At 43.8% G+C, this 13,773-nt stretch overlaps 2 protein-coding genes and 1 pseudogene across 3 annotated transcripts; 2 read left to right on the top strand and 1 right to left on the bottom strand.

Moving 5' to 3' along the window:
• Positions 1 to 1,516: 1,516 nt before the first annotated feature.
• On the top strand, positions 1,517 to 2,085 carry LOC107324381 (scale keratin-like). The gene has a single exon (XM_085533741.1). The coding sequence runs from the start codon at positions 1,527 to 1,529 to the stop codon at positions 1,998 to 2,000; it is 474 nt and encodes a 157-aa protein (XP_085389867.1). The 5' UTR covers positions 1,517 to 1,526; the 3' UTR covers positions 2,001 to 2,085.
• Positions 2,086 to 5,884: 3,799 nt separating this feature from the next.
• LOC107324382 (uncharacterized) lies at positions 5,885 to 7,939 on the top strand. The gene is made up of 2 exons (XM_015884360.3): positions 5,885 to 6,096; positions 7,103 to 7,939. Exon 2 carries the CDS (start codon positions 7,123 to 7,125, stop codon positions 7,516 to 7,518), a length of 396 nt encoding a protein of 131 aa, XP_015739846.3. The 5' UTR covers positions 5,885 to 6,096; positions 7,103 to 7,122; the 3' UTR covers positions 7,519 to 7,939.
• A 2,491-nt stretch (positions 7,940 to 10,430) lies between these two features.
• On the bottom strand, positions 10,431 to 12,238 carry LOC107324384 (feather keratin Cos2-3 pseudogene; annotated as a pseudogene). Its single transcript, XR_014941226.1, has 2 exons — positions 11,974 to 12,238; positions 10,431 to 11,230 (listed from the first exon to the last, which is right to left on the bottom strand). The product of XR_014941226.1 is annotated as a feather keratin Cos2-3 pseudogene (transcript).
• Between the last annotated feature and the right edge of the window lie 1,535 nt (positions 12,239 to 13,773).

The following is a 13,773-nucleotide window of genomic DNA, read 5'->3' as shown; positions in this document are numbered from 1 at the left end:
GAAAGAGACCTCTGTGACGAAATGCAGCTCTGGTATTTTATGAGAGTTTGAACCAACGTTTGGCCAAACCTTGATGACCTCCATGTCTCATTAATATGGGGTTTGCCCCAATTAGGCCCATGTACAAATTGTACATCAGGTGATCCCCGTGATCTGGGGAACTGTATAAAAACCCTCTGAACCAAGAGCTCTTCATTCCACTCTGCTTGCTTTATTCTCTCCTTGAAGAGGGTAAGTATCATTCTATCATGATCTCTTGCCTAAAATCCAAACCTCTCTTTTTAAATTGTTTTAATACATATAGAATCATCTCTAAATACTCTAAGATTCTTAATAATGATGGATTCTCTCTCTGTGAGCTTATTTTTTCTTGGACATCACTGTATTCTTCAAAAAAATGCTCATTTCCTTTTAATACAAACTTGAGCTACCAAAGCAGCATTCAAAACTTCAGCAGAAACCTATTTATGTCACTGGGAAAATTTTAAGGCAGATATCCATAATGTTTTTACTTAATCTTTTTATATGTGTCATATTATAAGGGGAACATCTTGGCCAGAAGAATGCAGAAATATTGTCAAAAGAGACAGTGGAATATAGAGATGAAACTATAAAACCTTAACCTTCACGCTGTCCTTCATCTGAGCAAGGAGCTGGGTCAAATGACCTTCAGAAATCTTTTCTAATTTACTATTTTCCATGGTTCAATGATTCATTATGGTTCTAATGAAAAAATGATTGCTCACAGGAGATTCTGAGCCTTTTCCATGGGCTCAGATCCTATGGTGACAATCTTTCTGAAGAGCTCAGCAGTCAATGAATCTATCTGCAGTAGAATCCAATCTACAGTTGTCTGAATGTACCAGTTTCAACCTGGAGAAACCAAACAAATAATTTTCTCATCCACCCTGTGACTCTCAATCTACTTTGCAAACACTTCAGGGCAGGGAATGCCTTGTTTAATCTGTTTTTCTAGCAGGCTCAGGATGCCGGCAGCATGATTTTAGCTATTGCTTTTGGAAACAAGTTAGGAGTCAATATGTCAGAGTTGTTATTGTAGCTACCCATTAATTTACTGCAAGAGCTTCGCTGGTATTCAGGTTACTCTGCTATGTTTTTGCCAGTATAAAACAAAATGTGAAACAACCTCTTAGATGCAGACACTGTGAGAGCGACTGCAAAATATAGTGGAAGCAATTGGCAAAGAATGTGGTCGGTTCTTGTAGTGATTGAGAGCTGGGTAGAACAAAGAGCTTCTTCTAATAGGAAAGTGAGCATGGGAAATGAGGTAGGAGGCTATAAAAGGAGTGACTTTTCAGAATGGAACCTGAGCAATGCTTGTTTATACAAGGGAGAGAGAGGCTGATTAATTGTATTGAAGAGGAAGAAGTACAGCCAAGATCTGAGAGATAAAGCCATTATTCTTGTCCATGCATCCAACTTTTAAACTCTTTTCTTCACTGAAGTTTGTGCCTTCCATTTACTCATCATCACTTTGTGTTGCAGCTTCCATCCATCTCCAAAAGATGTCCTGCTACGATCTGTGCTCCACCAACTGCGGCATCGGCTGCACCCAGCCCATCGCTGACAGCTGCAATGAGCCCTGTGTCCGGCAGTGCCCTGACTCCACAACTGTGATCCAGCCACCTCCTGTTGTTGTCACCTTCCCTGGACCCATCCTCAGCAACTTCCCCCAGAATTCTGTGGTGGGATCCTCTGGAGCTCCCGTTCTTGGGGGCTTTGGGGGCTCCTCCCTGGGCTTTGGGGGTCTGTATGGCTATGGAGGATCCTCTCTGGGCTATGGGGGTCTGTATGGCCTTGGGAGCTATGGGGGCTATGGCTATGGAAGCTCCTCCCTTGGCTATGGGGGCCTGTATGGGTGCTCCTCCCTTGGTTATGGGGGCCTGTATGGCTATGGTAGATCCTATGGCTCCAGCTATTGCAGCCCTTACTCCTACCGGTACAACAGATACCGTCGTGGCAGCTGCGGTCCCTGCTAAACACAGCAGGAAAATCCACTGAATGAAGTACCAGTGAAGACCAAAGAAGAAGATTTTGAAGAACAAAATGCATTTTTTCCTTTGAATTCTTCTCTGGTACTTTTGTGGGTTCAATCTCTTATTTCTGTTTTATCATACTTGTTTCTGAGTGCAGTGAGATGTGTAACATCTTGCATATACATACCTGATTCTGTAACACTTGTTTATTCTTTCCATTCTCATTAAAATTCCAACTGCATCATTTAAAAGAAAGAAAAGTCTATTGTGGTTCATTGGTTCCATCCATTCTGAGTTTGTCAACTGTTGAACATAGAGCTACAATACCACTGTGCCAACACTGCCCACATGGTGGGAATCTCCACTAGAAGATCTTACTAGATTTGTTTTACCACTGATTTGCACCAACATGATCACAATGTACCTGAATGGATGAGCTTTCTTGACACATTACTCCATTAGATTTCCCCCTCTTGAGATAAAACTTTGAACTAACTACACATTGAGCCCTTATTCCTTCCATCACAGACTTGTAATGTCATTATGTATTCTAAACACAGCCCTTAATGGAAGATTGGTAGCTGATACCAAATTAATGTTGGAATTGGTGTTTCTCAAGCAGAGATCTGCCCAGGTCCAGCCAGTTGAATTGTCTTTCTCTGGTAAATCCTGGCTGTGTTTAGGTGTCACTTGTGCCAATCCATTTGCATGTATTCACAGTACTTCTCTTTGGGTTCCTGGTTTTGGGTTCTCTTTAAGTAACATAAATATTAAATATAAATAAATTGTAGGTAAATATTCTATGGGTAGCCTCAAACCAAGTAAAAGTACTGCACCACATATGGTCTATCTGTTCTTGCTATCAGAAAAGCATGTTACTGTCTCCTAATGAGGCAGATACTTATCATATAAGATGGTTCCTTCCCGAAGTTCAGCTGCCAAAAGATCTTGGGCTACATATTTACCTATAGCTTAACAGCAGCCAGAAAGGATGCACAACTCACCGCTTTGCCTTTAAATGGTGTGGGAAAGACCAGCATAACCAAAGCTCTTGTTAAGAGAAAGAGCCCCAAAGTGTGTGTGCTACCAAGGATCCCACTGTGCTGTGCTTAAGGAAGGAACCAAGCTTAGGGCTGGGGAGGAGATGCCAACGAGGGGTGGTTGAGTCACTGCCCTTGTCTCAGGATACAGACTGAACAGCAGGAAACGTGGCAAAGCCAAGACCTACCTGGTCAGTTCAATGGAGTTCCTCAGAACTGTATGAAAATATATTTTTAGGTGATAGTTAAATCACTGCATAGTGAAAGCACAGGGAAGGTTGAATGCTTCACCAGGCAAATGGCTGCTGTTGTCCTGTGCCTTGTCTCTGATAAACATCACTTCTACATGGCCTGAAGCTAAGTGTAAAAATCCAGATGCATTATTGAATGAGAAGGCTCATCCAACTCCTAGCACCCGGGGGGCCCTTTTATACCAAGGAAGCTTTCCTTGTGTTCCTTTGAAGCTTTGCTTTCTTCCCCATGAACTAAGTTGAAATGGCAGCTAGAAGACCAAGTGTACATTATATCTATTAAATGAGGTCCCAACTGATGTCTTGGGAGGGTAAGAGTGCAGTTTGTAGGTCTGCAGTCAGGGGTTTGGGTTTCTGTTCAGCAGAATGTAACCCCAAGGTCTGGTCTTAAGGAGAGCTGATAGCACCTGAGAATACATGGTAAAAAAATACTATCCGGGCTCTAAAAATCAGAATATAACATTGTCACCTCGTAAGTGACAGAAGAGTATCTCAAAAATGACACAGAAATCAGCAGCTTGACAGCTAGAAAGTGGTTGGTTCCAAGAAGAAGACAAGAGAAACAAATAGGAGGCAGTTCTGAGGAGGGCTTTATATGCATTACCTCGAACTGCCTGGAGGACCTGAGGCTCCCATTAACTCCAGCACACATCTATCATACGTGGTTCACCTCAAAATGATGAAACAGCTTTTTTTTTTGCTCACTATTCGTGTTTATTAGTTGATTCAAATTCTCACCCCACACGAAATGCAAATTACAAAACAAACATTTCTTTCATCTTAGCACTTAATTGGCGAGATTCATTCCTGGTAATGTTCCATTAACTACACTAGAATGACAGGAGGAATTGCAGTGGCTTCACTTATTTACCTCTTCTTTATTAGCTGACATAATGATGGTGGCTCAGGAGTCCACTGTAATTGCCATCTGCTTTCATATGCAGGTTTTCTTTCCATCCTTTCTTACTCACACTAGATAACGTATAATTGAGACAAAGCAGGGCGTCTTTCTTGCGAAACTAATGATCTACATGAGGTTGGAACAGGACCACCTTGCACTTTTTTGGGGTTGAAAAATGAAGAGAAACATCACAAAGCATTTTTTTAAACCATGCCCTGGGTGACAAACTACCCAATTCTGTAGATTAATTTGCCACATTGAAAGACAGGTAGTGGAATAGGTATTTTAAAGGAAGCCAGGTTTGTGTTTCAGTCACACAGCCAAGGCTGTTTGCTCACAGATAGGCTTGGAAGGCACCAGGAAAAGCATCCAAACATGAGGTCGGAGATTAATGTGCCACAACAAGACAAATGAAGAACTCCTATGGAATAGGAAATCAGCTGAAAGCCTGGATGCTGGAAATCATGAGCTGGTGAAAAGGGCAGGAAGAATGCAAGCTGACCAATGCAATTCCAAAATTACATCTCAAAGCTCAAATCTGACCACATACCTGTATGGCAATAGCAACACACCAATTCATACCTAAGCCATTAGAGATGCTTTATGAAGCACTTAAAAACCACACATGAAAACCAATTTAACATCCCTTATGAGCGCTATTGTGCCATGATTCCCCAGGGCTGCTCCAAAACACCCTCATAAATTAAGGATAATTTCTGGCACAAATATTGTGGTGATTGCTATTTAATATCAGCTGAGCCATGAGCAAATGGGGAAACATAGGGGTGGATTGGGCACTGTTCATTGCCCAGGATTTCAGAATATGGGTGGGATGCAACTCAGTGCACCTCCCTTGCTTAGAAGCTGGGTGCTTGGTTAATCACATTGTGTGTCAACAAGAGCAAAATCAATGTGTTTCGAGGATGATACAAACATCAGTAAGGGAAGCATGAGGCAGCATGAGTGTCTTGTATTCTTGGCCCTCCTTACTGAACACAGGGAAAGACTGAATCAGTGCTTTACACATCGCTTGGAATCTGGCAGGAGATGTTTTGCTGATCAAGAAAGAAAGAGAGGGAAAATAATGCTACTCTTGTAATATTCCATCTTCCTGCCACCTGCCAGCATGGAAGAAAGCATTTAAAGTTGTTTCTTTGGGTTCGTCAAGTGAAACACAAATTCAATTCCTCTATAAGGCAGAGGTGTAGATGGGGGCAAACTGTGAAATACACTGATATCCCTTCAGATTTCATTTTAATCACTGTTTCAGGTACTAAAATGTCTTCTATCGGCACTCCCAGGCAACAAGGAAAAACTGGCATTTCTGAATCAAAGCCCATAGACTTTCCATACTGTGGCTTTCCATAGGGATGGGTTCACCCTCACATTTGGGGGCCATGGTTGGGAGTGGGAAAAGAAATTAGCTTCCATCTCACCGACCATTTCATTGCAAAATGCATGAGTAGTTCAGATTATAGCCCAGATCTGCAGAGTTCAAATGCAAACATGCACAGCAAGCTACAGCTCTGATTAAAATCATTGCATGAAGTTAATGAAGGAAGTGCTAAATAAATAGAAGCAGTTTAATACCTCCTGTGATGCCAGTGAGGAGGGTGGAATGATACCAACACTACAGCCGGTCAATTAAACATTGAGATGAAAGAGAGCTGGGAGCTGGAATGTGCCTACCACGCTACTCAGAGATTTAGGGTGATTTTGCAAACAGCAAAGCAAAAACAGTTTCGTCATTTTGGGAAGTTCAATGCGCTTCAGATTTGGGCTGCTTTATGATTATGACCTCATGTGTGCGGTGTCTCAGACCCCCCCAAGGCATTGGGGAGAGCTGTATAAAAGGAGCGCTGTGCAGCCCAGTTCCAACTCCTCCTGCAGAGTCTACTCCACATCAGGTGAGATTTTGTCTTTCTCTTTCCTCCTCTCTCTCTTCATCTTTTATTTTATCACTTGCAAGCTGGGTTACTGGGAAGCTTTAGGGTCAAGATTATGGCTTGGGGCATTGAATTCAGTTATTCTTATTTTGCTATACCCATCTTGTGAGCAGATTGAATATATCAGATGGCAGAAGCTTGAAAATGCAGAATTCTCCTGTAGCACTTCAGTTAACACCTAAACCATGGCTGTATCCAAAGCTGTTTGAGGAGCCAGCTGAGTAAAGAGCATTATATGCATTCAGATCTTATTGCAAAGTAATCCTCGCTTGTGCTTATCTGACAAAGGAAATCAGCTCTTTACATTTTCCAGCTTACTCCACACTCTGTAGTAAATTGTTATGCCAGGAAATATTTGGACAGAAATATTTCATAGGGTATCTATATTTAACATTGCAAGGATGTGAACCATGGGTTCAAATTCATCTTGGGCTCTAATTCTTTAGGGTTTCACCAGGGGGATTACAGAGGTTGGGGGAATGTAGAGTTGAAAGACAACATTGGAAGTGAATTATCCCAAAGAGCTTGAAACAAAACAAAACCAGCCATAAGAGCAGTGCTGTGTGTGTGTCTCCTTTGCATTCTTCCTAAGCCCAAACCTGCTTATTTCCCATTCTGTGCAATGAAGAAGTCAGGTCTGGTGCTTTTGAGGTGCATTCCACAGGGAGAACATTTGAGTTTGAGCACAAAAAACACTCCTGGCAATCTGCTCCACCTGGAGGGAGCTTACAAAAAAGCAAACAACCAGCAGCAGCGATTTCTGAAGGCAGAGGTGGATGTGACAATTGCAGGGATTGCTGGATAGGGAAGATCAAAGCGGTGCTGATTGACAAGCAACTCTATAAGCAGTGTCACCAACATTACCAGTGTTATCATGCCATCATTGGGTTGCTTCCAAACAACCCAGCAGCAAACACTGTGCTCCAGCACACCTTGTGCTCTGTGTTCACTCAGCCGTCTCTTTCAGGATCATCTCTCTGCTGAACCATGTCCTGCTACGACCTGTGCCCCACCACCAGCAGCATCGCCTGCCCGCAGCCCATCGCCAACAGCTGCAATGAGCCTTGTGTCCGCCAGTGCCCCGACTCAACAGCCCTAATCCAGCCACCACCCGTCGTCGTCACCTTCCCCGGCCCCATCCTCAGCTCCTTCCCCCAGCAAGCCGTGGTGGGCTCCTCTGGAGCACCCGCCTTTGGGGGCTCCGCGGGGCTGGGGGGCCTCTATGGCTCCAGGAGCTCTTATGGCATTGGAAGCTCCTTGGGATATGGCGCACAGTATGGCTATGGGAGCTCAGCCCTCTCCACGCTTGGCAGTGGATTCTGCAGCCCCTTCTCCTCTCGTCGCTACAGCCGGATCCTGAGGGGCAGCTGTGGGCCCTGCTAAGGGCAGAAGGGCAGGGGAATCTCACATGAAGGCCCAAGCAGAGCAATGAGAACGGGGCTTGATGCACCAGCAGCCCAATTTCCACTTAGCATTTCTGGTCTTTCACCTGCTTTCGGTTTTCCCTTCAGTTTCTGGGTCTGTGTTCACTGTTGTCACCTGTTCCAGCTGTCCCAGTTTTGTGGAGCAACAACACATGACATGTAAGCATCGCTCCTAATGGCATCTTCACCAGGAGCTGCACAGCTGCTGAGAACGAAACCAACTGAGGACAGCAATCTCTCATCTCCATGCAGGACATTTGTTGAACCTTCTCTGGAACTGTCTGGAAAATAGTTGGGGTTTTGTTTTTTTTTCACATTCTGTGATATCTTGCTTTGCAAACAAAGGCATTTCTTTCTCATTAAAGTTTTGTTGCATCACACAGCAGCCTCCTGGTTTCCCTTCCCCAGTGCCCTCCCACAGGCAAACCCAAGCTGGTTAACAGAGAGCTGCTCCTATAAACACTACAGCACAGAGTGAAGTTAAACAGTGTCACAACTGTTTCTATAATTACACCCCTGAGGAAGATCTTTCCATCCTCTGGAGGCACAAAAGGTTTAAAGTAAGGTATCTTAACTCAGGTTATGCAAACGTGATTGCATTTGGGCCTTTCTGTGAGCATTCAAAGGGATAATTATAGGTTTCCATGTTGAGCTCAGCCTGTGCATAAATGCCACTGAGGTGTTGCCCAGCAGAGGTCTTTCCAAATGTAAATGTGCACCAAAAGAAATGCATCCATCTGATGCTCAGAATACAGCCCTGCCATTGATTGCTCTGAGATCCCCAGCAGCTGATGTCCCTCCTTGTGGCCTTTCTGCCCTGGTGAGAAAGGAATAATCCCTTTTCCCTGGAAGAAATAACAGTCGTTCAATATCAGGAGCAGCAGACACGGAGCTTTAAACTGCTGCTAATGCACCGGGTCGAATTGTAATGAAGTTGCAAATGAGGCATGTTTGGTGCTATGCAAGCAAAGAACAAAGCCAATCCCTGCCCTCAGGTGCTTTCAGAGCAAGCACACATCACAAGCAGAACATGAGCAGCATTGCTTTCCCCCCCCACCCCCACCCCCATCCAGGGATGGATCACTTCATTTAAAACATCCGAATCTTTTGAGTTCAGATCCTCCGATTGCAAAAGTAGCAAAAGAATGACTGTAAAGAGGCCACTGCTAATTGCTCCGGGATTAAAGACCTGGAGGAAGCCGGCACCCAGCAGGGTACGTCTCTATCCTGGTGCTCTAAGCCATTGTACCTATGGGACATCAACCAGCAGTGAGAGTCTGAACGTGTGAAAAACCATTAGGCTTGAGTAGGGAGTAGATGCAGAGTGAATCCATCTATTTAAATCAGACACGAGAGGCTTAGCTCCCACGGGTATCTGCCTTTGAAGTGTGATGTAGTGCGGGGGAGTATTTATGGACTGTGTTTACAACATCTTCATGAATCAACTTCTAATTGCAACGCCTTTGCTGATCGTGTTGCCTTGTTCTAGGGTGGGAACACATGTAGATGAGAGTGCAGTGACCTCTATAGTTCAAAGTGAAAGCTGCTGCAAGTTCAACGTAGAGGTGCAGCGAGATGGGCTTAGAAAAGGGTCTGTAGAATGAAAATAAACCAATGGAAAATAGCATCATTTGTAGAGATCAATGGTATAGGGATATGGCTTGAAAATATTTGAGTTGGTTGCCATAGTTCTCTGCTTACCTGTGTAAATGAATGGTGGCTTTTTTTGGATACCATCCTTATGGTGGAATAATCATCCAGAGCACAAGAACAAGACAAAGACCTCAGATAAATCCTAACAAGAGAGAGCTGCTGCCTGGCCATCAATCTGCAGCTGCTTCTAACTTCAGCCTGTTTTACAACTGAAGTCACACCTCCAGTCCCTTTGAAGTTATTACCACATACTTCATTCTGCCTAAACAAATTTCTCCAGCATGACTCCAGGATTTACCTGGAATTAGTCTGATGGAGCAAGGTGTGATTTGCCACCACAGTGCATTTCAAACAGGGAACAGAATTGCTGAGCAACGTCTGACCTCCGGTCCGTTGGAGCCCAGTTTGGAACTGCAACCACAGGAGCTGCTGGGAGGATGTGAATGCCTCCCATTGCTCTCCTCCTCTCTGTTCTCTGCAAGCAGGATGCCACCAGATGATGACAGCTCTGCAAAACTCAGATAGAAAATGCAGCAGCCTGGAACCTTGCTGCTGTTCAACAAGGCTGAACGTGCCTGGAATTCATGTCCATTTTTGAGTAGGCTGGAATTAACGCGTGAGTCTGATATGGTAAATGTTAGTTGAATTACAAGCATAGGGAAAACTTAAGAATTATTTTCCTATTCGCCTTAGCTGGGGCTGCCAAGAATTTAGAGGTACTAATGGGCAGATCCAAGAATTCATAGAATTTTGGCAAAGATTTACCATTCAGTTTAAAGCTCCTGTTGGCAATTCCAACAGTTCTACCCACAGAGCATTACAAACTATTTTTAAACAATGGAAAATGTCATAAAACCAACGTGAGGTGTATAATTAAGTCAGAGCCTTGAGCAAGCAATGAGACAGGAAAGACCTTCGAAATCACTTGCGTATGTAACTTTCTTTTGCTGGTGTGGAGCAAATACACACCGTAACCACACCTTTCCTGGAAGAAATTTCCAACTCTGTTTTATGAGTTACAAAACATGTTTATTCAGCATGGAATACTGTAGTGTAGAAGGCACTCAGTGTGGTACCTCTTGTTAAAGGACCTAGTCACCTTCCAGCTTGAGGTGATGAAGGAATACAGACATATGGCTGCCTACAATGACTGATGTTCAACCAGTGTGGCATATAAATAAAGAATGAGGACCAAAAGAAGACAAATACGCTCAGAGATTTGATGCAGAAAATTTAATGAGAGAATAAGAAGATGGACAAAGAACAACAAAAATACAGGTGATATATTGTCAGGTTCTTAATAAAGTCTGAAGGCAAAGAATTGCTCCAGGGCTCTGCATTCCACACACATTACTTTTTAATAGCAGGGGATGATTGACACAATCTTGCCCAGCTTTCAACAAGTAAAGATCTTTGATATAACTAGGATGTTATTTTGTGGAGTCACCAGAGAAAATAATCAGAGAACTAAATTAAATCATTAGCCTGACAATCACATGCAAGTGTAGTATTGAGAGATGTACAGTTCATGCCCCAGGGAAGCCACACCACCACCAGAATCTGCAGAGATGCATCTTCCTCTGTGTTGGGTGATGGCTTCTTTTCCTTTATTCACTGTGCACTTAACACGGTCTGCAGCTCCCAGCACCATAACCACCGTACCCATAGGAAGAAAAGGACCTCCCATATTTATTCAGGCTCCTAGAGCCATAGGAGCCCATGGAACCCTGAGAACTCCCGTATCCAAATGAGCTCCCGTATCCAAACGAGCTCCCGATGCCGGCTGGTGCTGAGCTGCCCACGATGCTCTCCTGAGGGCAGGAGCTGAGGATGGGGCCTGGGAAGGTGATGACCACAGGTGGGGGGTAGACGACAGCACGGGAGTCCCCGCAGGAGGTGACACAGGGCTGGTTGCAGGCTTCTGCATAGGGCTGTGGGCAGGTCACCTCGCAGGGCTGCAGGCAGCGGGAGCTGATCATCTCTCTGTAGCAAGACATCGTCTAAGAATGGAGGTGGATCTGAAACACAATGCCAGGGCAAGAAAAGGATGGAAGATTAGGATGTAGGAACGTCCTTGGCAGGTTCTGCATAGTCTGTGATTGTGGCAGCAAACTGCATAAGCCAAGTCATTGGTTTTCCAGTTTTAAGGTAGAGGGAGTTGAGGCTGAGAGATGAATGCATTGCCCAGAGCCATTTGGTGAGGTAACAGGAGGGACAGGGGTTAAATTTGGGCAAGCTTATTGTCAGTGACAGCACTACTCCCAAATCCTGTAGGCACTCCTTTCAGTTCCCCTCAAATTCTACTTTGTATTACAAGAACAAATAAAATGAGCTGAAGAATAGCAGCAAAGCCCTGACTTAACAACTACTTAATGCGTTGCCTTAACCTGTTAACACAGGTTCCCAGTTAACTCAGGAATAATTGCAAAGAATGAGACAAAACACGATGGCTGGAAGCAAATTCCGTGCTCAATTTTAGAGCCAGAGCTCACTTTTTATGGTAGTCAATTTGTACAAAAGAAGGCAGATCCCTAAAGAAGGAATGGTCAGGCTACAGGACACAGGAATTCACTACATTTCACTATACCTAAATGCACTTACTCTAAGTCTTAAACTGCTCTGAATATCCTTTTCTTGCCCATTTACAGCCTGCTACTATCTGGAAGACAGTCCTTACCAAAAGAAAGCTTTGAACACCAGTTCAAGTCCAGCACTGCTACAGCAACATCATAAGAACAGAAAGAAAAAGGCTCAGACTTACCTCTCTTCAGCACAGAGCAGCAATGAGAGTCAGTTGGAGCAGCCCAGCACTGTGAGTGCTTTTATGTTCTTTCTTGGGCAATCGGGAGGATGTGAGACATTCCTCACATGTGACGTCCTAATGCATTATCAAACAGAAATTCACTCCACCTGTAACTGCCCCAGATAATGCAATTATTTTGCTTAGTGACAGTGATTGCTATTGTGCTCTTGTCATCCTTACCCTGACAGAAAAAGCCTTGTGAATGCTTTCCTCATGAAGCTTCAAGCTCTAAATTCCTTACAGGTATAAATATATCTTTTATCTCTTGTTCTGGAAAATGAATGTGGTTTTTTCTCCCCTATTTCCCTGAATTCCTCATAGAGCAAAGTTTGCTTAGAAATTTACCCATAAACACAATACCTGGGATGCCACTTTTCCAAATTATCACTCAGTAAGGGGCCATTGTGCAACTCATCGCCTCATACCCACGTGTATTATTTCCTATGAATTATATGAGACACATTAAGCTCTATAGTCACCTTCCGCGACAGCTTAATGGGTTTAGAGGTGGGAAACATTTGTTCCAGTCCTCCTGGCCAAGAAACAAAACACAAATCATCCATCCCAATTCAGCTCTGACAGCACAAAGGGATGCGTAGATGTTATCCATGGATAATGAGGACCCTGGACAACGAGAAGTTTTTGTCCAGCCTTCAACATCATGGACTTCATTGGGGTCATTACTAAAGATCTCAGAGCCAAACCATGCTCCAGTTATTGACTAATCAAATTATTTTCAGTACCATCTATGCACTTTGTGTATTCATATTGATGTAAGGCTACTAAAGCTTATTTCTCTCCTCAAGACGGTGTGTTCTCCACCTCTAAAATCCATCTCTTCCATGGCTCTTTGAGGTTGAATCCCTGATTCTGAGTAACCTTGTAACTCCTCTTCCAAAACACAGTTTTTGTTCCAGTTAACCCCCCTGTATTTGGTAACTGTTATCATCATAAACGATGCTGTGCAGGTGACCCTTGCAAAAGGCTGGGGAGCCTCTCCCAGAGCTGCCTTGGGGCTTCCCTGTCAATTCCCAGCAATGCCTACAGACACCTTTGAAGCTACCGGTAGTGAAAGACTCACACAAACAAGAGACACGAATAGAAACAAAGGGAGGAAGGAGGAAGAAGTATGTTTTGGGGAAATGACCCACCCGGGCTCTTCTTGCTGCCTCAACCACACCTGGTTTCACTTGGTTTGGAGATGGGTGATGACAGCCATGGTGCTACTTTAAATGAATCATGTAGTTCGTGGAGATGCAGCCCTCACAGAAGCATCGTGCCCTCCAGAAAAGGCAGAGGAAACAGCATAGGAGCCTATCGATACTGCTGACACCTCAAAGCTGTTCTTCTGACTCACAGTGTTTACAGTGACAGCCCCATGCTTCAAGTTTATCATTTCAGGGTCCAGATGCCCATCTTAATGCTTTGCCCTTACGTGCGTTTTGCTGGTCTGAACCACTCAGCCATTACTGTCAGTGCAAATATATTATAGACCAATATTCAAAGACAAGTAGTTCGCTGAGAAGCAAATTTAGCATGGAATAGCTTTGCATATATTCCTTGTATGTCAATTGACAGTACCACAAATGTGGATCCTTTTGCTGTGAACTATCAAAGACATTCCCTAAACTAGTGCAAGAAAAACCTTTCTATGTCAAACAAAACTTTAGCACCATCCAAAAAGACATTCAGATGCACCTGCAAACCATTCATGAATTGATTTCAGATTATTTCTTTAAGAGAATGGCAGAAGATTCT

This window comes from Coturnix japonica, unplaced genomic scaffold (genome assembly GCF_054131305.1).
Source record: "Coturnix japonica strain WE unplaced genomic scaffold, WE-NBRP24 Scf062, whole genome shotgun sequence".
In the NCBI taxonomy this organism is placed as follows: Eukaryota; Metazoa; Chordata; class Aves; order Galliformes; family Phasianidae; genus Coturnix; species Coturnix japonica.
The sequence above is the reverse complement of the archived record's forward strand: the minus strand, read 5'-3'. Positions and strand labels throughout refer to the sequence as shown.

What these genes read in the sequence shown, in the direction of transcription:
- LOC107324382 (XM_015884360.3), top strand. Translation starts at nt 7,123, where the DNA reads ATGTCCTGCTACGACCTGTGCCCCACCACCAGCAGCATCGCCTGCCCG.
- LOC107324381 (XM_085533741.1), top strand. Translation starts at nt 1,527, where the DNA reads ATGTCCTGCTACGATCTGTGCTCCACCAACTGCGGCATCGGCTGCACC.